The sequence below is a fragment of the Marmota monax genome, unplaced genomic scaffold (assembly GCF_021218885.2).
Source record: "Marmota monax isolate L192 unplaced genomic scaffold, Marmota_monax_Labrador192_F-V1.1 WCK01_AAM20220418_F8-fsc00019, whole genome shotgun sequence".
NCBI classification, from domain to species: domain Eukaryota; kingdom Metazoa; phylum Chordata; class Mammalia; order Rodentia; family Sciuridae; genus Marmota; species Marmota monax.
Window position 1 is genome coordinate 4364448 of NW_026695242.1, and position 25115 is coordinate 4389562.

A 25115-nucleotide genomic window follows, 5' to 3' on the forward strand; every position below is an offset into this window, starting at 1 on the left:
GAGAGTAAAAAATCTCTATGAAGTGATATCCAGGATATATTATTAATGAAAAGAAGCAAAACACAGAAGATTATGGCATGTTACCTTTTATGTAATAAAGGAGGAGAAATGAGAAAAACCAGTTAGCTGCTCATTTGTACTAAAAGAAACAGTAAGGATCAGGGAATGAGAATGTAAAGGGGACAAGGGAAGTGTGAGACATTTAAGTGTACCCTTTAGTATGGTTTCCATTTTGAAATCATGCTCATGTTTTATATTCTAACTTTTAATTTTTTCTTGGTACCAGGAATTGATTCCAAGGGCACCTTAACAATGAGCTACATCCCCAACCCTTTTCATTGTTGATTTTTTTTTTTTTTTTTTGGACAGGGTCTTGCTGAGGCCGGCCTCAAACTTGTGATCCTCTGATCTCAGCCTCTGGAGTCACTGGGGTTACAGGTGTGTGCCACTGTACCAGGCATGACTTTAATTTTTTTTTAAAGACAGAGGATGGAGGGGAGAAAATAGTAAAACTGAAAACAAATAAGCCTAACTGTATTTCAATGAGTAATATAACCACAAAGAAGAAAAAAATTTTAAAGGAACTAATCCAAGTAATGTCTTGTGACTAAATATACTAAGAAATACTAAAGATAAAGTCAAAAAGAACTGTATATGAACACTGACCTCTAGTTAAGAGGTTGGTTTTCTCATTGGAATATGTGTTAGCAATTCTGAAATTACTTAAATGTTCAGTCTAAGATAAAGCACATAAATAAAATACATTTTGGATAGTCAAAGTCTGAGTTAAAAACACATATAAATATCCTTTCCTATCTCTATATCTGAGAGGGCCTAAAAACAGTGATGCTCCAGTAGCAATAAGTATGCCCGAGTGACCAGATGTTTCCTTCCTTCCTTCCACATTGAGCAACATCCCCAGGTGTTTTGTTTTGTTTTGTTTTTAATGTATTTTTTATTTTGAGATAGGGTCTCATAAGTTGGTTAGGGCCCCACTAAGTTGCAGAAACTAGTCATGAACTTGCAATTTTTCTGCCTCAGCCTCCCAAGTTGCTTGGATTACTGACATGTACCACTGCAACCAGCCCAGACAGTGCTTTCTAAAAGCAATGTTATCTACTCTAAGGAACTAGGGCCTTTAGGAGAAATGGGTGAGTCCTTGGCTAGCTAAAGGAAAGGATAAGAATAAGATGAATCTGGAACAACATATTGTATCAGAAAGCAAGGAAATATTCAAAGAATGAGAACATGTCCAAAGGGCCCAAAAGATAGCATAAAGCAGTTTGAAACAATTTATGTTTGAGACAATCTGATGTTTTGGAAACACCAAAATCAATAGGTAGTAATTTTATTCTATTTTATAGAATTAAAAACCCATGAGTTTACAATTACATGAATAAGTAGATGAATAATTCAATAAATTGGGAAAAAGGAAAAGTTCTTCCTTACAGAATACCAATTAAAAGGAGGAGGGGCTGTGGCTGTGGTTCAGTGGTAGAGCGCTGGTCTAGCACGTATGAAGCACTGGGTTTGATTCTCAGCACCGCATATAAATAAATAAATAAACAAACAAACAAACAAATAAATAAATAAAATCAAGTCTATCAATAACTTAAAAATAAGCATTAAAAAAAAAAAAGCCTATTCAACTAAATGGTGCTGGTAAAACTAGAAATCCATATGTAGCTCTTACCCTGCACACAAATCAACTCAAAGTGGATCAAAGACTTTGGCACTAGAATAGAGACCCCGTGCCTAATAGAAGAAAAAGTGGCCCAAATCTTCACCATTATCAGCCTAGAATCTGACTTCCTTAACAAGATCCCTAAAGCACAAGAAGTAAAATCAAGGATCAATAAATTGGACAGATTCAAATTAAAAAGCTTCTTCTCAGAAAAGGAAACATTCAATAATGTGAGGAGAGAGCCTACGGATTGGGAGAAAATCTTTACCCCATGTACCTCTGATAAAGCATTAATCTCTAGGACATGTAAAGAACTCCAAAAACTTAACACCAAAAAAAAACATAACCCAATCAACAAATGGGCTAAGGAACTGAATAGATACTTCACCGAAGAAGAAATAACAATCGATCAACAAATATATGAAAAAGTGTTCAACATTTCTAGCAATTAAGAGAAATGTAAATCAAAACTACACTAAGATTTCATCTTACCCTAGTCAGAATGGCAATCTTCAAGAATATAGGCAACAATAAATGTTGACAAGGACATGGGGGAAAAGGCACACTCATACATTGCTGATGGGATTACAAACTGGTACAACTACCATGGAAAACAGTATGGAGATTCCTCAGAAAACTTGGAATGAAACCACCATTTGACCCAGCAATCCCACTCCTCAGTCTATACCCAAAGGACATAAAATCAGCATACTACAGTGATACAGCCACGTCAATGTTTACAGCAGCTCAATTCACAATAGCTAAACCATGGAACCATCCTAGGTGTCTTTCAGTAGATAAACAGATAAAGAAAATGTGATAAACACACACACAATGGAATATTACTCATCTTTAAAAAAGAATGCAATTTTGGTATTTGCCAGTAAATGGATGGAGTTGGAGAATATCATGCTAAGCAAAATAAGCCAATCCTAAAAAACCAAAGGCCGAATGTTGATGCATATGCTAGTTCACAATAAAGGGGGAAGGAAACTAGAGAAGAATAGCCTTACCTTAGATTAGGTAGAGGGAAGTGAAGGGAGGGGAGGGGTGGGGATGTGGGGATAGGAAGGATAATAGAAAAAAGACGATATTACTTCATGTATATATGTGACTGCGTGACCAATGTGATTCTACAACATGTAAACTCAGAAAAATGAGAAATTATATTCCATCTATGTATATCAAAGTGCATAAATGCATTCTATTGTCATGTATTGTTAGAGTCTGTAAACAAGTCAAAATAACACCTGGCATTTAAAGCCTGTTTTACTGCAGCTGCCACAATTTGCCCTTGTTCATTAATGTCTCTGGCATCTAAAGCCTGTTTTACTGCAGCTGCCACGACTTGCTCTTGTTCATTAATGTCTCTACATAATTTAATATATGTGTTTAAATCTTCATGTTTCCATGGTCTAATGATATCTCTGCACCAACGATTCGCTTGCTCATAAGCCAGGTGTTTTAGTAATGGCATTGCTTGTTCTGTATTCCCAAAAACTCTGGTAGCTGTTTGAATAAGCCTATCTACAAATTCAGCATAAGGTTCATTAGCTCCTTGTATTACCTTAGATAATTGACCTTGTAAACCTCCATGTCCTTGTAAAGTCTTCCATGCCTTAATTGCATCTGCAGCAATTTGTGCGTATACGCCAGGATCATATGCAATTTGTTGCTGCTGATCCTCATAAGGTCCCTTTCCTAACAACATATCTAGATTTCTCTGAGGATAACCAGCTGCTGCATTTCGCCTAGCCGTCTCCTTGCAAAATTCCTCACTGGCAACCTTCCATAACAGGTATTGTCCTCCATTTAGCACAGCTTTACACATATTAGCCCAATCTGCTGGCGTCATGTTCAAGTTGTTAATGGATTCGACCAAGCTTACAGTGAAGGGTGCTTGAGGACCATAGGTTGTTACAGCCTCTTTTAGCTGCTTCACTGTTTTGAAATTTAAAACTTGGTAAAATCGCTGCCCTCCTGCCTCAAATACAGGGCATGTTAGTATTTGAGATCTTGTCTCAGGATCCCAACTATCAACTGCGGGGGTTGGGGGCCTCCCAGCATATGGAGGTGGCGCTGTTGGTTGGACACTTACGTCCTCTGGTGATAGAAAGGTGTTAGTAGCAGTCTCCTGTAGAGGTGGTGCTGTTGGTTGGACACTTACACCCTCTGGTGATAGAAAGGTGTTAGTAGCAGTCTCCTGTTGTAACTTTCCCCCTGATGGCTTTTTCTGTTTTACACTTTCTTTCTCTGTCTGACTAGCTTGAGAGGCCTTCTCTTTTACTTGAATCTTTTCCTCTGTCTGACTAACTTGAGAGACCTTCTCTTTTACTTGAATCATTATGTCTTCTCCTTCCTCTACCATTGTCTGAACTGAAGGCTTTGGACTAAGCAAACAAGATACGAATGTCCACAATGGCAATGTGCCAACTGGCAGAGTCCCTGGGCTTTTCTTTTCTATTCTTTTTAAATCTTCACCATGATGGTTCCATTGTGATATATTCAACAACTCCTCCTTAAAAAGCCATGGGCTACATTTTTGTATTGTATCAACAGCATTTGATGGTGGCCCGTTACGGGGAGCCCCGGGACACTTGGGGGTAAGTGACGAAAAAAAAAGCTGCCCGTTCTTAGATAGGACGGGAGCAAATCTGCTCGTCCCTAGGCAGATAGGGCGAGAGGAAAAATGGCCATTTCGAGAAAATGGAGAAGATTGATACAGTATGTTTGTGTCTTGTTTTGTCTTAAAATGTTGTATTGTCTTTGTGATGAAAATATGGAAGGGGTGTTAAGTAAATTACTAAGGGAAGAAGGCACCCCAGTGGAACCAAGAATAGTTAGGGCATGTGTTGATAGAAGCCCAGGAACTCTAGTCAGAAAGAAACAGAAAGTTCAGAAGAAGAAAGATTATCAGAGGAGGAAGGATTATCAGGAAAAAAGTTGCAGCAAAAGGCTATTACTAAATACTTTTCGTTACTGGAGGGTGCGTGAAGCGGAGAGGCGGCTGCTGAGTGTGCAAGCCGGTCACAGCGCAGCAAGGATTTTCCAAGAGGCGGCGGCAACTGGCTCTTCCCGGCCTCCTGGCCGGGGAGCTGGCTCTTCCACTGCTGCAAGCCCAAATCTAGACCTGACCTGGAGGCACAGGCTCTTGCTCCCTGTGCCCAGTAGCAGTTTGAGTCCGGGACACTCCCCAGGGCGATCTGGGGCTGCCCAGGCGCTACAGCCAGCAGAAGACACTACCAGCGTCCCTGATGTTTGGTCATTTCCAAGACCAGTAACTACAATGGTTCTCCCACACCTGGAAGCTAATGAGTAATGAGCACTATTAATGCTTATTTCAAATGCAAAAAAACCTTGATATAATGTACTAAATTGTTCAGAAGGTTGTTTTCTTAGTAGAATGCTACAGGATTTTCTTTAGCCATCCGGAGTTCCTGCCTTCGTCCCAGTGCCAGTAAAGACCAAGGTGGAAGAATTCCCAGTGTTGCTGAGAACCGGACTGAGATTTCAGCTGAGAACCGGACGAGACTTCGGATTAAGCTAGCTGCCTGCAGAACTTACCTGGACTGTGATTTAAGCTAGCTGCCTGCAGAACTTACCTGGACTGTGATTTACCTGGACTGTGAGTTAATCTATTGAGACACTGCTTTACCTGGACTGAGACAACCAACTGTAATCTATAACAAATTGTAACTCGGTATCTTTGCTAACAGTGTCATTGCTGGTATAATTTTTCCAAGGGCTTCTTGCATGGAGCCATCAATTGGCTTGGTATTGTGGCATTTTGTATCCTCCCTTTCTGTTTGTGGCAGGTTATTTATGGTGTTTCTGTAAAAACCACTATGGGCGTTATTTAAATTAAACAAAAGGGGGAAATGTTAGAGTCTGTAAACAAGTCAAAATAACACCTGGCATTTAGCCAGGGGAATGTTAGAGTTCGTAAACAAGTCTGGATGGTGCCTGGCAAAATGCCAGAGGGAGTGGTTTGAGAAGTAACAAAAGCGAGCCATTAAGTGTAGAGATTCCTTATTGGTTGACTGATGTATCTAGTTTATGCTAATTAGATAAGCTGTGTGGAATGTATAAATACTGCTCCTGTCCTGCAATAAACGGCTCCTACTCCTGCTGTATCAACATACACAAGTTATTCGTCACCCCCCCGGTTATTTTGCTGCAGCCAGACAGCCTGCGGCAATGTATAACTAATTAAAATAAATTTAAAAATTAAAAATTAAAAAAAGAATAAATGAATGCTGAAACTAGCAGGTAAAAATTGGAAGAGAAATAGGATTTTTATATAATCCTCAAGTATCTTCTTACCATGTACTTACTGATTACAAAGAGGAAAACAGTAATTTCACAGTGAAGAAAACCAGCAGAAACCACCTTAACCCAATAATGGGACAAATATATTATTATGTGATACTAGTGAGAGGCATCAAGGAGGACACAACATTACTTTTCTGGTATTTTTTGCCAAAAAGAATATAACCTGCATCTAATCATGATGAAACATCACAGAAGCCCAAAAGAGGGACACTGTAAAATAAGAGACACGTACACTTCAAAAATGTTGAAATAATGAAAAACAAAGTGAAAAATGACTAGGTACTATACCAGCTTAAAATAAATTTAAGAGACATAATAACTAAACATGACAAGAAACATAATAAGTAAAATGACCTGTGATCTTGGACAGAGTTTTGTTTTGTTTTTAAACCTCACCGAAGGGACATAAGTGAAAACTGACAAATACTGAAAGATGAATGAAGAAGCGGGGTGCAGTGGTGCATGCCTGTAATCCCAGTGGCTCCAGAGGCTGAGGCAGGACGATTATGAGTTCAAAACCAACCTCAGCAACTAAGCGAAGTACTAACCAACTCAGTGAGACCCTATCTCTAAATAAGATACAAAATAGGGCTGGGGATGTGGCTCAGTGGTTAAGTGCCCCTAAGTTCAATCTGTGATTAAAAAAAAAAAAAAAAAGAAAGCTGAATGAAATATATAGAATTAGATGATACTGCTAAATTAACATTAATTTCTTGGTTTTGATCATTTGTATTGTGGGTATGTATAAAAGCATAAAACACTGCAATGTTTAGGGGTAAAGGTAGAACATGTCTGCCATTTACTCTCAAAATGATAAATGTATCATATACATGAGAGGGAGATGTTGAGAATAATAATGCTGATGTGATAAAATGTTAATGTGGAGGATCTAGGTGGAGAATTATGGACATTTTTGGTGATATTTTGATAACTTTCTTCTACGTCTGAAATAATTTCAAAATTAAAAAGAAAAATAGTGAGATGAGTTAAGCATTCACTGCTCAGTGGCTCTGGAAACAGGAGTCCACCAGCAAACACTCTGGTACCCTAGCACCTGGCAGTGTCCTGTGGGAAGAGCAGCCCTTGGCCTTGCCCATGGGAGGGCTTATAACAAGAATTGCAGAAGTCTTGTGGAAAGGGGACTTCTCTAAAGTCCAGATGTCTCCTGGGGATACAGACTGGTGGTCATTTATGTGTATGCATATGCACGCATGAGTGTGTGGATGGAGACAAGAGATTGGGGGGGGGGGACTTTAAAATTCCTAAGGAATAGAGGGAATATCAGAGTCCAGGAGAAAAGAATGTGGAATCAGCTTCAGCCATGACAGTCACTCTTTTGCCCACCAAGGTAGATTTTGAGCAAAACCACAAAACCCATGAGGTAGTTTATGAGTAGGCTGGGAGTTAGTGGTCTTCGGTCATGTCGGTCAAGCTCTGCAATTGCCTCCCGGGGAGCCTTGCTCTGACAAATCCCAGACAACCTGTCCTAGGAAGCTAGAGACAAACAACTTATTCCAAGGGCAGCATTTGGCCCTACAAATGACCCTTCCACCTTTTCCATTATTCTGGAGAACTGTGACCAAAGCCCTGTATTTGTAGTTCCTTATTATATTTAATCATGCCTATGGTTCAGGGTGCAAGGGGGCTATGATAGCTTTTTGTCTGCATCTTGTTTCAGCTTGCTAAACTAGCAATCATAAACAAAACAAAGATTTTCTTGTTTTACAACTTTATTTATACTTACTGAAAACGCTACCCTGATCAAAAGACCCCAGACTCATGTACAAAGAAGAAATAAATTAAACCATTAAAAGGTTCCTTACAAACCAGAACAGATTTTAGAAAACCTCCAATCCTGGGGGTGGGGGTTGTGGCTCAGCAGTAGAGTGCTCGCCTCGCACTTGCGAGAACCTGGGCGATCCTCGGCACCACATACAAAAATAAACAAGTGAAATAAAGGTGTTGTGTCCAACTACAACTAAAAATACATATTAAAAAAATTAAAAAAGAAAACCTCCAATCCTAGTTTTCCTTTATTGCCCTGACCATTGAATAAAGAGGTCAAAAATGATTATAAGTGATCCCTGCCCTCCCTCAGCAAAGAGGGGATCTAAATAGTTCTGGGAAGATATTTATCTGCTATTATTTTAAATAACTTCCCAGGAGATACTTTCAATTTTTTCAGCAGCCTGTTCTATCTTCTTTAAAAAACTTCTATGGCTAAGAAATTCTTTTGGTTTTAAACTGAATTTCTATTGAGTTTACATCATTTCCTGTGGTCCCTGAGTGTTATAAAACTTTTCCCCCAGGGGTAGGGATAGGCAGTGGTAGCATATGTAAGGATAGAAGTTCCATTCTTAGCACTGAAAAAAAACAACAACAGAAAAACAGAACCACTCTTCCCCCAGCCTCTTCTTTAAGGGAAGAATACCAATTCCCTTTCAACTTTATTCAAATCTTTCATTACACTCCTTAATCCACTCCAGTGTAGGCGCAATGCAACAGGTACAGGAAAGAAAATCTAGAATCTGACCCTCAGCACCACCTTGCCTGTTCACATCCTGGGAGTGGAAATGATCACAACATTGTCATTCAGAAAAGGTTTGTCTGCATTTTGTAGTTCATGTTTGAAAACTCAAGGTAGACTCAAATACATTTTTCACTAAAATAATCAAAATAAAATAAACTGCTAGCCTTAGCCTTTATATTCCCCCTTTTGGGAATCTAAAATCCTTTCTCAGATCAGAGGAAGTCTTAGCCCTTCACAGACAGATGGACCATTGGTTCAGAAAGGGACCTTCAGAATCATTTCCTCCAATTTCCTTTTGACACAGTAGGGTAAACTTAGGCCCACAGAGGGGAAGGCACTGTGGAAACTAGAACTGGAGAGTCTCCTAGAGGCCTTTGCCTGAGTCCGTTCTGGAGAAAAGCCCTGGAGGATGGGAAGGAAGCAGATATCTAGGAGCCAAAACCTACAGGTTCTAGGAGGAACAAGCCCTGAAAGAGTCAGGAACAGTCAGCCTCCCTGCTTTGGGTGTCTCCAATGCAAAAGGGCTTGTTCCAAGTCTCATCAAGCTTTGGTTGTGCTCACGTAGAAGTGAAGTGCCCCTCTACTTATGCTGGCAGGAAGAGGATGGTTTCTTGTCAGCTCTGAAAATGTTCCCCATGGAAGGGGTTGTCAAATCTCCAGTGAGGTTCAAAGGACCCTCCTGAGAAGTGTTCTTGTAAGAGTCAGGCCCTACTGAGTTCTCTGGAACTAAAAGCTCCCAGGTGACAAGGACACCTCCATACAAGTGCCATTCTGACAGGGTTTAAGTGTCACCACCATACCAGGTTTCTCTGTCCTCCCAAGGTCTCTGAGAGGAGGCATTTCAGGGATCCTCACTTGGGCCAGGCAACTTACCCGGGCACAGGTCTGAGAAATGGCAGGGGATGGTAGAGTGGGCTGTAAACCCAAGTCTATCCTCCAATCTCCTGCTTCTTTTAAAAACAGTTAGTAAATGATACCTGATTTAAAGAAAAAAAAATCTGAACCACTAAAATACATAAAAATATAAAGCTTCAGCCTTTGAAGGAAAGTCTCTGTTACCTGGGCATTTGTGTCATGGGGAAGGCCTTAGTACCAGATCATGTTGTACAACTCAGATCCTACTATAATTAGAGCTTGAATTCTTACCTGGTAAGTAACAGTTCCTTTTGAATTTTATGTAGAAAATTATTGTGGACAGCAACCACATCACTTTGAAGACTTCATTATTATCAACAAAAATATATCTCATGCAGATTACTGAGGAAACTGTCCTACTAGATACAAATAAGAAGGCATCTAAAGAGGTTATGATAAGTTGGATGCATGACACTTACATTGATGATTACTACAAAGAAGCAAAAAGGGTGGTTAAGTGCAATAGTATAGAATATGGAGTCAAGAAGGATATGAGATAAAATTCCATGAGATGGCATCAAAAGGCAGCAGCTCTTGAGCCAGCTCTTATCAATGTTCAGAACTGAATAGACAGAGACTGGAAAGGAGCAAGCAGTCATGTCAGGCAAGGGACTGCATAGACAAAGAATGGAGGTACGGGGGTATGTTCAGAGTATTTAAGAAAAAAAGAGATCAGTGAACTAAAAAAAAAAAAAAGGCTAAAGATGGATTGGAACTAGGTATTTAAAAATCTTGAATATCGAGCTAAAGAGTTTGCCTTATTCTGTAAGCACACAAATACTATTGAAAGTTTAACTCAAATGCCGGCTACGCATACTGGAAACAATATGTATGAACAACTTATGAATGATGGCCACAAAAACACTCTAGAACAGACAATGATTTTGCCCTTAGCAAAATACTTAGAAATACTTTAACAGCTCAGACTGTAAAATAAAAATGGTATACCAATAAGGTGGCCCTCCTAGGGAAAACTAGGTCAGAAAATAATCTAGAAGACTAGGGTAATAAATTACAAATGGAAAATGTTACCTAAAAATGTTAAAGTAGTCAACCAAAATTACTTATTTTAAAATAATTGTATCTTTCAATGCCAATATATTGTACAAATCAGTCCAAAACTAGTATGCAGTTATTTTGTCCCCAAACAAAAACTAATAATATAGATTTGGATATAACATATTTTCTCATGGATTTGTGACTATATCTACATTGTGGTTTTTACATTTGATATGCCTTATGAAGATTGTGCAAAAATTCTAAATTTTCCTCCTTTTAGTCAACAGACAAACTGCAATGTGATAACCAAGAAGCACACAGTTCCAAGTGACAGATTTTAACACAGCCAGAAATGACTAGTATCATGGGATTCCAAGCCTTCATGTTACCTGCATAATTTGAATCATTTCTCTAAACGCCATCTTAACATTATATGCATCTAATATAATATAAACAAGGAAAAAACAAATGACCATTTTTTAAAAAACATCTTGTGCTACTGATTTTTAATTGAGGCTCAGAAGATTAAAGTGTATATAAAATAAATGTATCTTGGGAAACCTCTAGACACAAACCCTATAATAGCTTCCATAATAGAAAAGGGAAATTAAAACAAACCAATATAAGAATTATTTCTACTAGTGAGGCTAAGGACAGGCTACCTAAAGAATTGTGTTTGTAAATGGAAAAATTCCTTTCCCACTCTATACCCTATAAGATTACAGGCAAAATTTTAGAAAGCTGAAAATCCTTTAAAATAATACTTCCTTTAGATTTAATTGCAAATAATTGCCTCTTTTGGTGCTAATGAGCATGAGCACCATAGAATGGAATGTAATTCCGCCAGTTCCTTCAGCATAATGGCTTTGTGAGCCAGTGACACTGCAAGAGATCTAGTCTCAATTTCCTAGAGTACAATAACTGAGCAGCAGTAAATTTTTCGCTTGAGGAAGATTTTCTAACCTATGTAAATATAAATAGAAATCCCATTATCTATTGATGAAAACACCAAAGTAGGTTAAATAAAGTTTTATGTGTTACTGTATCCTGCTCCCTGGATCATGAAAGTAAATAAAGCACTTCACTTACTAAAATCAATGAGAAACCGTCCAAATCCTTGCCTTTGGTGCTGGGGCATGATCATTATGCAGGAGACATTATACTTCTGCTGGCAAAGCTTTTCCTGAGGGAAGGAGAAACAGATCAAGTATGTCAGAGCTCTGCTGAAGTGGGCAATTCCTGCACCTGCCACTGTCCTTGTAAAACAGTATACTCAGGTGAGCAGTGGTTTAGGTCAGCATCAAGCAAAATAATACTATTGTGTTAACCAAACTAACAACAAACCATCAATTCTGGGCATGCCTCACAAATCTTTATTCTTGAAAGTTGAAACCATAAAATATGAATAATGAATTCAAGGAAATATAAATCAAATGAAACAGAATACATACAGCATGTAAGAAATGCTTTCCTTCCTTGTTCATACAATTTGGGAGATTGAGAAAATAATATCCAGAGAGTTACCCAGTGCAGTAAGTTAGAATATAGTTGGCAACTTTGCTAAATAATAATTTACTCCTCTGAAACAATGATCTTTTGCCTTTGAGAAAAAGCCTCAGTGAAACTAAAATAGTAGACATGTGAGGAGATGTGCACAAATACAATCTACTGTAAGTTAAAAGTCAAGGCCAAAAGGTATAGAAATAACTAAATTTCAAACCAGGAAAACAGTAAAGAACAAAAAGGAAAACAACAAGAAACCCCAAAGCCTCCAGACAAAAAAAGAGAGCAAAACACCACCAACAGTCTGAAACCAAGAGGAAGACTAGGTAGAATATGGTGTGAAACTACTTGAAAAACTTTTTGCAATTATCATGGGATGTGGCATCAGGGCAGCAACATTTTATTCAGAGTACACAGAAGCTGCCAAAACCTACACAGAGAAGATCTGGAAAATGCTGTTGAGTTTGTGAAAGCTCTGGCCAAATACAAACCACAAATGAGATTGACCACAAATGGAATCAACCACATCAAAGAATTGCTTCAGAACACCCAGATCTTTAATGAACCTATTTGAAAGATCACAGGAAATGATTGTGGAAAAAACCCTACAGGGTAGAATTAAAGATTTCTTTGTAAAAAAGATGAGCTCCCAAATTTTGCACATTTGTAGCTGTCTGTGGAACCTCTAAAAAATGAGAAGGAAGCAATAATGTGAGTCCATTTTCTTTGGAAGATGAAATGTCCATCACTGGATGTGCACTTCAATGGCAAAGGTTCAAATAATTAATTTTACTTTGCAAAGTTAGATAATGGGTCACTCTAAGGAAAAAAGAGATATGCTCTAGGTTAAAAGGATTTATCCTTGATGCTATTCCTTTCTTTGTCCAGAACTATTTCCAGATTGGGAGTTTTGAAATCCAAACCAACAGCGATCCTTTCCCCCTCCTTAACACATCTTTTTGATAACCTCTAGAATTTGATTTAATATAACCCCAAGGGCCAAACTCCTCCACAATTCCAACTGAAATGGAATCCAGTCTTTTAACACGGTTACTTTTTTTTTTTTTTTTTTTTTAAAAAATTTTTTAATATTTATTTATTAGTTCTCGGCGGACACAACATCTTTGTTTGTATGTGGTGCTGAGGATCGAACCCGGGCCGCACGCGTGCCAGGCGAGCGCGCTACCGCTTGAGCCACATCCCCAGCCCGACGGTTACTTTTTTTTAACATTTTATTTTTTAGTTGTAGATGGACACAATACCTTTATTTTATTTTTATGTGGTGCTAAGGCTTGAACCCAGTGGCCATGCATGCCAAGCAAGCGTTCTACCTCTGAGCCACAACCTCAGCCCCAAACACGGTTACTTTTTAGATTAATTTTTGTTTCACTATCCTGCCAAATGTATTAGTATTCTGAAATATTAACACATGGAAAATCTGTAACAAAACAGGATAAAGTTCAGCTTATTCTTAGTAAGCTGTTGAGCACCCAGGGAGAAGACAGGCAGAAAATGAAACACTACGATTCACCACCAGGGGCTGGGGTTGTAGCTCAGTGGCTGAACGCTTGCCTTGCTTGCGTGAGGTACTGGGTTCAATCCTCCGCACCACATACAATGATAAATAAATAAAACAAAGATATTAAAAATATATATATGGGGCTGGGGATGTGGCTCAAGTGGTAGCGCGCTCGCCTGGCGTGCGTGCGGCCCGGGTTCGATCCTCAGCACCACATGCAAACAAAGATGTTGTGTCCGCCTAAAACTAAAATAAATAAATAAATATTAAAAAATAAAAATAAAAAAAAATAAAAAAAAAAATATATATATATACATATTGTATGTATGTGTGTGTGTGTGTGTGTGTGTGTATATATATATATATATATATTTTTTTTTTTTTTTTAAAGAGTCACCACCAATTGTATGCATTGTTACTATCCACAAGTCAATGTAAGACTCAATGCATAACAAGGAAAGCAGGCACCATTAAGCCCTGTTTAAACTCATACCAATTTAAAGAAACAGCATTTTCCAATAGGAAGGACAATTAAGATCACTATTATTTTAAACTTGGAGAAAAAGACCTTAAAATACCTATATAAAAGGTAAGGTGTCCTATAAATTATATAAACCTGTTTCCTATTTATTGTTTTATTTTGTGTTAATTCTGACAATTTTTGAACTGTAATGTGCAAATTAACTTTTTTCACATTCATTTAAAAGTTTGGCCAAATATGTGGATTAAAATATTGAGGCAGTTTTCCATGAATGCTGGCTCACATTCTTACTTTTGGTTATGGTCTCATGGTTGATTCTCAAATTTAGAATAAATATAGTTTGCAAGAATTTTCATATATACTCTATCTTTTGATTCCCCATAAAAACATCACTTCTATAAAGTATTCCATTTACATTATAGAAAAGTAGATTCATTAAATTTCATTTATCTTATCACCAAACATGAAAAAATATATCAGAAAAATTACAGGGTTTGCATGGTTTACCTTCTGCCTATAAGTCTCAAAATTACCATGTCTGTTTATGTAACCATTTCTTTAGGTACCTAAAAAAAAACTAAGATCACTACCTGGTAACCATCTTAAAACCCAGTTCTTCTTTACTATGTATGAATTATTGTTTCTCACTAGCCTTATAGCAGAGGAATAAGAGAAAACTGCTCCAATGACAAAGACAAGCTATTGCCCCTCAATATGTCCAGATCTTCCCCATGTTAACAGCAAGGTGAGTCTGCTTCAGAATTTAAAACAATAGCACAGAGAATAAGAGAGCCAAGTGTATCAGCCTGACTGTCCAAATGTCAATGTTCTAACTCACTGAGATCATTATTGACCACAGAGGGAAGGCAACAAGAAGAAAGGAGAGTGGGCTCTGAAATGTTACATTACATTAAAACCTTCACATTGACACCACTTAGGGGGAGATGAAAAATAAGGTTAACATTTCGAAAATCAAGGATGACAGGTGGTCTGCAAGACAGCAATTATAACATCACAAAGATGCTGACAGTCAACACAGCACACAGGTCTGGGATCCTTACACACTTCCTAGGCACCATGCTCTTTTTTTTTTTTTTTTAATGAGTTCTAAACAAGAACCTGAGCTTTTCAGAAACATGTGCCACTTATTCAAATTATAGTCATAAGAAAGCTCTGTTCAAAGAATTGGGTTCTACTAAAAACATTTCAAAGAAGAAAATGAAGGTCATGCTGGCTCTTGTTTTACCTTAGAGAAGTATCCAACCAGATGACAGCCTTTTTCATCATTTTTTGTAAGGACATAAAAAAGGAATGGCTCGACATCATAATACAAGGTTTTGTGGTCCAGGAAGAGCTTGGCTAACAAGCAAAGGTTTTGGCAATAAATTTTGCTCATATTCCCATCAACCTAGCAAAAAGAAACAGACACCATTATTTAACATAGAAATATCACCCAATATAAAATTGTTTCTTCTACATGGTATCTCAGAAAGTATAAATTTTATTTCCATATCTAAAATGGAAAGATTAAAACATTTCATTAAACAAATTGAGAGCAAACCAGAAAACAGCTGTCACATGGAAAATTGGAATTTCACCTTTTCTCTTAATTAGGGTAAATTTAAGGAACCTCAAATTTCTCTTTAATCTATCTTAAGAAAGGACAAACCACTAGCAATGGAATAATTTTTACTTGCAACTTAAAAATTATTAAGAATGTCTTTTTTCTTTATTTGAACCAAATAAATCTGAATTAAAGAAATATAAATAAATGAAAATACTTCAAATACATTAAACTTTATGTTGTTTTTAAAAAGACTTCAAATAAAAATAAAAAAAAAAATGAATAGTATTCTTCTGATTTTTAAGAAGTGTGGATTAGCAAAACAGGTCCATTTTAGTTTTATCCCAAGTATCATTTTAAATATAATTGGAAAAGATAAAATTTCTATGCTGGGAATACTTACAGAGAAAGTGAGATGAATTTCAACCTACAATAAGTACCATGATTACAGTCTACTTCTCTTCAAAATAAAAGAATCAAGCTGTGATCCTGATGGCTATAGACAAGAAGCTAGGCACAGATGCCAATTTCTTTGATCAAATGTAGTTACTCGTTGAAAACAGAAAGCACAGCAGATTTCCTAGCACTTTTCTTAGGGGAAATGTATATTTGCTAACCAGAGCTCTTTAACAATGAACTTGACCGTTCTCAAGTCTCCTGTGAACCATACAGGTTCTCATATTGCAAAAATTATTTTTAGACTTCATATAACTATTTCCCATGGATGAAACCTAGGTCCCACACATAGCAACATAATCAAATACCAGCAACAGATACAGAGGAAACAATTCTTTCTTTAATTAAAGGAAATTTTTATGTATTTGGGAGTATAATCCTTCAGAAATACAGCATACCACAAAATGGAAAGATGGAGATGTATGTATCTGTGAACCAGAAATAGAAATGACAATGCTGAAAATTCTGATCAGATGTGAAAAAGGGACAGATAGACAGGAAAACAGTAATCTGTGATTATTCTTCATTTATTTTACAAGTTACTTAGAAAATGGCTAAATGGTTTCTAAATGTTATACTTAAATAATAACTCAGGTTTTAGAATAGCAACCTTAGTACTTATCAATTCCAACTATATATTTGTATGAATAAATTTTACAAACTTGCCTCTGATATTTCCCCTTCACCTCTATATGGTTCAAAGTGTGTGCCCTGGAAGAGCACATCATTCTCACCTGCCTAACAAGACCAATTATCTTGCCATTGAGAAGACTCCCTGGATTTTTGAGAACTTAAACCCCACAGGCTGACTCATGCTGGTTTATTTAATAATTACTTAAGGCCAACAATGTGTTTTTTGTCCTTTGGGAAACAACAAACCAGTGATTTTCATTTTATTTTGGTTAGAAGAAAGGACCCAAAGCATCCAGGATGGAGCCAATAGCCAAGTTCACACTAGTTAAGCCCAGAATTGAAAACAGCTCCATGGTTGGGGTGGCTGGGTAGCATCCTAACATTAACAACAACAAGGTCACACAATATGTACTTAGCTTCTCTTTAGCCACTGGTTCTCACCGGGGGAAATGCTATACTCCCATGGGACATTTGGCTATGTCTGGAAACATTTTTGGTTGTCACAAGAGTGGGAGGAGTGGTACCACTGGCACCTAGTGGGTAGAGGACAGCAATGTTGCCACAAGTCCCACATAATATATAGCACACCCCTAAAAAAATGAACTATCCAGGGATGGGGATGTATCTCAGTTGGTAGACTGCTTGCTTGCATGTTGCATGCACAAGGTCCTAGGTTTAACGCCCAGCACCAAAAAAAACAAAAACAAAACCAAAAACCAAACCTATCCAGCTTGAAATGTTAATAGTGCCTACCCTTTAATAAGAACTAACATATCATCAAAACTACTCAGCAACGATAACCTTCATTCTTCAATTTTGCCAAAACAGCCTGATAGAACTACAAGAAAAGGTTTAGGAAAAAAAAAAAAATCACCAGCCACAGATGGAGGATCCTGTGTTCTCTGATCATTCTTGGTAAAAACTACTGGGCCCAAACTTTATCTGAGAGAAAGAGCCTGCATGTGAGAAATCCATGATCTTCTCTTACTAACCATGATAGCAGTACTATAGGGCAGAGAAAAAAGAACTGTGGGGCAAAACAGTACACTTCAGCCTGAACAATTCCAAAGTAAAAGCTGTATTTCTACATGTTATACTCAAAGTAAAGCTGTCTGCTGTATAAGGAAAGCTTGTTCTGAGTACTCAGGAAGGAAAACAGCACAACAAGATGGTTAATAGAGAAGAAAATTTTAAAAAAGTATGCAACTGGAGTAGAGAGAAAAGAGAAAGCAGAAGCCAATAACAGACAATAACATAGACATAGACAAAAATATAAAAGACAGGCATAAGGCCTTCAGGGAACAAATAACTCAGCAAAACTGGAGCCTTGAAACTGAAAATAAAAATACAATTAAACAATGAAACTATATAGAGGCAAAGACCTGCTACTAATTCAGTTTTTATTATTATTTTTTTTTTTTAGTTGTAGATGGACACAATACTTTTATTTTATTTCATTTCATTTTATATGGTGCCAGGGATTGAACCCAGTGCCTCATGCGTGCTAGGGAAGCGCTCTACCATTGAGCCACGACCCCAGCCCACTAAATCAATTTTGAAAAAACACAAATGTCTTCTAAAAAACCCACCACGACAGACATATGGCCACAAAGGGTTCCTGTGAACAGTAGAGTTCTCCAGGGGTGGCCATCCACCCAGATAGGGGTGAGTCCCAACATCTGCTAGGGTCTCATCAAAAGGATTATCCATCCTGCCAAGAACTGGATGGACACACAGGTGGGTGTGTATTGAGGAGATATATACAGCTGCTCAATTCCCTGGAAGAGTGAGCACCTGCCAGACATTGGCTGGAGCTGCTGAACAAAGCTAATTTCTCTAACAAAGAAAATGGAATTTTCAAAGAGCTCAGAAAATCATAACTTCACTTCGAATATATCTGGTGTAGACGTGGTTCAGGGAAGACAAAAAAAGTTAATGTGGGGGCTGGGGATGTGGCTCAAGCGGTAGCACGCTCGCCTGGCATGCGTGAGGTCCGGGTTCGATCCTCAGCATCACATACAAAGATGTTGTGTCCGCCGAAAACTAAAATAAACATTAAAAAAAATTCTCTCTCTCTCTCTCTCTCTTTAAAAAAAAAAAAAAGTTAATGTGGTATGTATGGATTCTTCAACCATCTAAAAGGCTGCTTAATATGGTTACTTAAACATTCTAAAATATGGGGACACTTAAAAGAGCAGTCTGATTTCAGTGTCAAAATTAAATATACTTTGTCCCTTCCAGACACTGATCACAAATACATAATCAACAATTAGTAATACTAGGGTTCAAAGGGCTGTGCTTTATGTTTACACATGCTTACCTCAAATACTGAAAGGTCTTTCCTTCGGTAAATTTCATTTGCTGGAGGATGAAACCATCCACATTTCTTGGAGTGCCTTAGCAAAATATTTTTACTTTTCATATATTTAAGACAGAATTCACACAGGTAAAGCTTTGGTAATCTGTAAATTTTAAAAATGAAAGAATCTATCAGATTAATTATATAGTTCAAGAAAGGAGAGTAAATATTGTTTGGTTTTCTCTGTCCTAAAAAGGTCATAGAATTATTTGAAATAGTCAAGAAAAAAGAAAGGCAATCATAAAGAGAATGTAAAAACAACCATACAATATAATACACAACACATTCAACCTTTCAATATAATTCATAATACATGCTGTCTTTACTTTGTGAATAAATCATTTGTTTCCTTTAAAAACATGCCAGGGAAGGCTGGGGATATGAGTCAGTAATTAAGTGCCCCTGGATTCAACATTCCACTGAAAGAAAAGTTTCAAACCTCGGACCACCACTCTAAAATCAACACTGAGCTCGGTGTGGTAGTGCATGCCTAGTAATCATAAAAACTTGGAAGGCTGAGGCAGGAGGATTGCTAGTTCAAAGCCAAGCTTGGGGGGGGGGGGGCTGGGTTGTAGTTCAGTGACAGAGCACTTGGCTAGCACATGTTAGGCACTGGGTTCAATCCTCAGTACCATATAAAAATAAATAGCTGGGCACAGTGAAGCACGCCTGTAATCCCAGCAGCTCAGGAGCCCGAGACAGGAGGATCATGAGTTCAAAGCCAAGCTCAGCAATGGTGAGGTGCTAAGCAACTCAGTGAGACCCTTTCTCTAATAAAATACAAAACTGGGCTGGTGATCTGGCTCAGTGGTCGAGTGCCCCTGAGTTCAATCCCTGCTACCCCAAAATAAATAAGTAAATAAGCAAATTAATTAATCAATTAATTAATTAAAGGCATTATGTCCATCAACTGAAAAAAAAAAAAAAAAAAAAGCCAGCAAGGGCCATTTAGTGATGCCCCACAAACAACTTAGTGGGATGGTGTCTCAAAATTTAAGAAAAAATTTTAAAAGGGACTGGGGTGTAGTTCAGTGGTAAAGCACCCCTTTTGCTAGTTAAATTCTCAGTCTCTCCCAGACTGCAAATCAATACCGAAGATGCCATCCCGTAAGGTGGCCATGCATATTTTACAAAATTTGGTGTGGTAGCACATGCCTGTAATCCCAGCGGCTCAGAAGGCTGAGGCAGGACAATCATGAGTTCAAAGACAGCCTCAGCAAAAGTGAGGCACTAAGCAACTGAAGACCTTGTCTCTAAATAAAATATAAAATAGAGCTGAGGATGTGGCTCAGTGGTTGAGTGCCCCTGAGTTCAATCCCTGGTACAAAAAAAGAAGAAGAATACAATGTCATATTTCCAAGTATCTATTGTTAGTGCTCTAAGTAATAACCTTTTACTTAGAAGTGAATTTACAATTTTTAAAAATGATTTGTGTCCTTATGAGACAGAGAACTCCTACAAATTAGTTGTTTTCATTTCCACTTCTGGATGAGGTAATTAAAGTTAAAATCACATTTGAGGGGCTGGGGATGTGGCTCAAGCAGTAGCGTGCTCGCCTGGCATGCGTGCAGCCCGGGTTTGATCCTCAGCACCACATACAAACAAAGATGTTGTATCTGCCGAAAACTAAAAAATAAATATTAAAAAATTCTCACTCTCTCTCTTTCACTCTCTCTTTAAAAAAAAATCACATTTGAGGTCTAAAGCAGTAAATATAGGACTGAAAATCAAAAGACATGATCTGTTTTCAACCAATTACACTATCTCTTTGAGTAACAGTTTTCTTGGCCCTACTGTTTTTTCCACCTTAAAAATTAAGAACACTTTTTATTTGTACCTTTTCCATGCTTATAGACTATTGCTAGGATTTACAAGAAAATGTTCAGAAGAACATGCAAGGTCTTTGGAATTTATGAATGGGGAGAAATGTTTTGAGAAGAGATATACAGATACAGATAATGTCAAATCTTGCATGAATTTTCATATTTTATTGAAAGCTGTCAGATAGCTTATGGACCCACACAAATTAAAACGGGTACATAAAAAATGTTCAAGAGGGGCTGGGGTTGTGACTCAGCAGTAGAGCGCTTACCTAGCATGGGCGAGGCCCTGGGTTTGATCCTCAGCACCACATAAAAATAAACAAATAATTTTTTTTAAAAAAAGTTCAAGAATTGGGGGATATAGCTTAGTGATAGAGAACTTGATAGTATGCATGAGTCTCTGTGTTTGTCCCCCCGTACTAAAGGAAGAAAAAAAAATACAAAACACACAGACAAGTGGTAAAGATGGGAAGACAAACAAAACTTGTGACACTTCAGTTTGCCACTAGAACTCCCTTCCCATCTTCAGGATTGGCCAGACTTCATGATTCATAAAGAAAATAGTAACATTCTATTCTAGAAGAAAAGCAGGCTATCCAAGACTTACAAGTAAAACATTTGAGAATGTACTAATAAAGTATACCCTGATGCACATCTTAAGAATTCTATACATATCATACCCACTTGAGGTACATCAACCCAAGACAATTTCATGTCTTAATCTTAGCTAAATACAAATGAAAACTTTCATATCATCATTTTCTCTTCATTTTTAATACTTAACTCACAAATAGCTCTCAAAGAAAAGATGTGGGGAAGGGTCTCTTAAGGCTACCCACTCCCACACTTTCCCACTTCTTTAATTCTTTTGTTAAATTTCGATAAAATACTTGAAAATAAAACGACAGAAACCAAGCTGGGTGCAGTGGTGCATGCCTGTAATCCCAGCAACGTGGAAGGCTGAATCAAGAGAATTGCAAGTTCAAGGCGACTCTGGGAAGTTAGTAAGATCCTGTCTCAAAATAAAAAAATTTTCAAAAAGGGCTGGTGATAGTTTACTGATAGAGAGTTTGCCTAGAATGTGCAAGGCCCTCAGTTCAATCCTCAGTACAGCTTAAAAAAAAAAAAAAAAAGTCAGAAATCAGAAATAAAAATCATAGCCCTAGGGATGGGGTTGTGACTCAGTGGTAAAGACTTGCCTCACACATATGAGGCACTGGTTCGATCCTCAGCACCACTTATAAACAAATAAAATAAAGGTATTGTGTCCATCTAAAATGTTTAAAAAAAAAAAATAGGGGCGGGGATGTAACTCAGTTGGCAGAGTACTTTCCTCATATGCACAAGGTCCTTGGTTCAATCCCTAGCGCCGCAAAAATAAATAAATAAATAATCATAGCCCTAAATAGAAAAATAAAAAAGGGACGTAGAGAAGAAACTCTATCAAATACTTTAAAATGGCTAATTAGGCCAAATTTTAATGCTTGTATAATTAAAGAGTTTAAGGTATTTACATACAATAAGAAACTACAAAAAGGTATTGGCAAACGAAATCATTTAGGAAGTAGTTCCTGAAATCCCTTCATTCCTGCTTTAGCACTGAGAGTTTTCCTTTCTCACATAAACAGACTGCTAGGCTTATTCCATTACCTTGCATATTCCTGTGGGTAAGGCGAAGAGTACCAGGTTTGGATTTCATATTTCCCAAATTCTATTACGGAAGGGTACCGGCCACAGTCTTCCACCCCACTTTCACACTCTATTTTCTGACAGAAAGAAAGAATAAAAGAATGATAAAAATAAAAATACTAAGAAAATACTTCACTTATATTTTGGTTTTATCATTAGAACCTATCAAAACCTATTAAGGGCTAGGTTGTGTCTCAATGATAGAGCGCTTGCCCTGCATGGAAGATCCCCAGCAACACATAAAAAAATTAAATAAACAAAAGTAATGTGTCCATCTACAACTAAAACTATTTAAAAAAATAAATAAACCTATTGAGACCAGAATGGTAATTCATGTTGTTAAAAAACACTCTATAGGCCCTCATGATATAAGAATCACCTTTGTATAAGATTCAAAGATAAACTGTGTAATATTCTAAGGATTACAATATGACAAAACTAGGAAATAAGTATGATGTAAATATACAGAATGTCTATAGAACTGGATTAACAATCTGTTGCAATGCATTAAAACTACATTACAAGATTATGCAGCTATTCTTATACACTTATACAGTTCCCTGTTTCTCTACTACAATTAAATAATCAATGGTGACATGTGCAGCGGAGTGTGTCCCTTCTTATTTCCCTTATGCTCGTGTAGTAAGCTACACAAGGTTAAGAATGTTGCTGGCTTGATTCCCTGTGGTAGTTCCAGGTTCTTGTACAGTGGCTACCAGAGAACAAGAAATATTTCTTCAACAAAAAAGCCAGTTTTACCATGTTGTAATGAAAGAGCTTTAGATTTAGCTGTATCTTTCAGATAATGGCCTATTCTTGGTTCGTTTATACATTAATGCCATAAGGCAGTTTTAAGAAAAAAGGGGAGGGGTAATATTTAAGGACTTCAAATGGTTTTATCATTAAATCAAAACCCGTGTGAGGAAAATTTGGTATTATTTTAGCCAAAAGACAACCAATACATCCAGTTAGGGGCAGAATGAGGAATGCAAATAGCCAATAGCTCCTCAGGTAAAGGCTATCGGAAAATTTTAGCCCCATCGGTAACTACTAAAAATAAAGTTTAAAAGCCTACAGAAGATACTATCCTCACAAAAAAGAGAAATGTGTGTGTGTGTGTGTGTGGGGGGGGGATTCTACCCTAAAATGTCTATAGAAACTGAATGTAGTCTGCTGACAAAAAATTCACAACTCTTAACAAATTTGGCTTTGAGAAGTGCAATAGTCTTACCTTTCAATGTTTGACAACTTAAATAGTTAACATTTTAAGTAGAAATATTAGTAAAAATAAAAATGACTTGAACTGATCATGAAACATAATATTGCTTTCATTGATGCCAAAGAGTTAAAAATATGAGACATTTTTCATATGGCTGGCCATCTGTGTCGGAAAAAGCATCGGTAAACTGAAGTGTAATGTTCTTTTCAGTAACAATTTTAAATTGTTGTTTTCTAAGTTCAGGCAAAAATAATTAGAAATCTATTCACATCTAGAAAAACTTTTCCAAAATTTGCCTTATCTATTTTGTGAGACAAGTTGAGTCTTTTTTTACGTTAAGTGTGTAGAAAATTCAAAAAAAAAACAAACAAAAAACATTGCTTTTATATGTACAGTCAACAAAAATAGGTTTAACAGTTATAGACCACAAAGGATACTGATGTGGGTGCTCTGTAAAATCAACACAGTCATCTCATAATAATAGTTAGCAGCCGCATGTTACTTTTATCACTCTAATTTGGTATCCTGGCCTTACCTCCCAAGAAAGTTCCTGGGCCTGCTTAAAAACATCCAAATCCTCTTCAGTAACGACATCCTTGTTTCCAATCAGATTTACATCTGTACTTTCTTGCTTGATGCTTATTTTTATTTCAGTATCTGTTGTTTAAAACCAGCAGAAAGTGTATTCACTGACTTGAATCACAAGAAACCGCCACATATTACCAAATGGTACCAAATTAGCATAGTGGGCAAATAGGGATCTCTCCTTTTTTTCTTTCTTTCTTTTTATAGCATTTTAAGCTGCTACATCTAAGCACTGCTCACAGATCCCGCAGTATCCTTTCCCTACTATACCCAATTAAAAAAAAAAAAAAATCACTGTCATCTTTTTAGAACTTTAATACACATGAGGAAAAGTAAGAGCAATACAAAGCAAAATCATATTTTTCAACCAAGATTAGAAGTCATATCAATGTCTAGTTACAGCATTCCCATATCAGTTTTGAGATCATAAAATCTACCACTTTGTCCAAATGACATATCTTTGCTTTTTTGTTGTATAAAGGGTAGCAAATGTAATGGGCCAATTTGTCCAATGAAATTATGAAATCAGGTTCCTTCCTAAGGTGGATACACACACAGACACACTCAAATCCAAATGCACACTTCACAGAATCACAGATCAGGCTTTGCTGAGACGGAAGCAGGATGAACTTTGTCATGAGAGAGCAATGGAGCAAAGGGAAATGAAGAGCTAAAATACCCCGTTGGAAGCACTGACAGCACACGACCAAATGGCACTGTGGCTGAAGAGGCGGCATGGGAGAGAACATGGCAGAAGCATGACAGTGGCTACTCATGCGGGACTACAAAGCCATAAGCACGCTATGAAGGCATCTGGGGGTCCT

At 37.3% G+C, this 25115-nt stretch overlaps 1 protein-coding gene across 4 annotated transcripts in view; it reads right to left on the reverse strand.

The window, feature by feature from the left end:
• Kat6b (lysine acetyltransferase 6B) overlaps positions 1-25115 on the reverse strand; it is a 189429-nt gene that overhangs the window by 29654 nt on the left and 134660 nt on the right. For all 4 annotated transcript variants that reach the window (XM_046419679.2, XM_046419678.2, XM_046419680.2 and 1 more), the window contains exons 9-13: positions 24242-24363; positions 22449-22564; positions 18937-19078; positions 15210-15371; positions 11550-11643 (exon numbers count right to left, since the gene is read on the reverse strand). In XM_046419679.2, coding sequence (XP_046275635.1) covers positions 11550-11643; positions 15210-15371; positions 18937-19078; positions 22449-22564; positions 24242-24363 — 636 coding nt within the window. The remainder of the gene's footprint in view (positions 1-11549; positions 11644-15209; positions 15372-18936; positions 19079-22448; positions 22565-24241; positions 24364-25115) is intronic.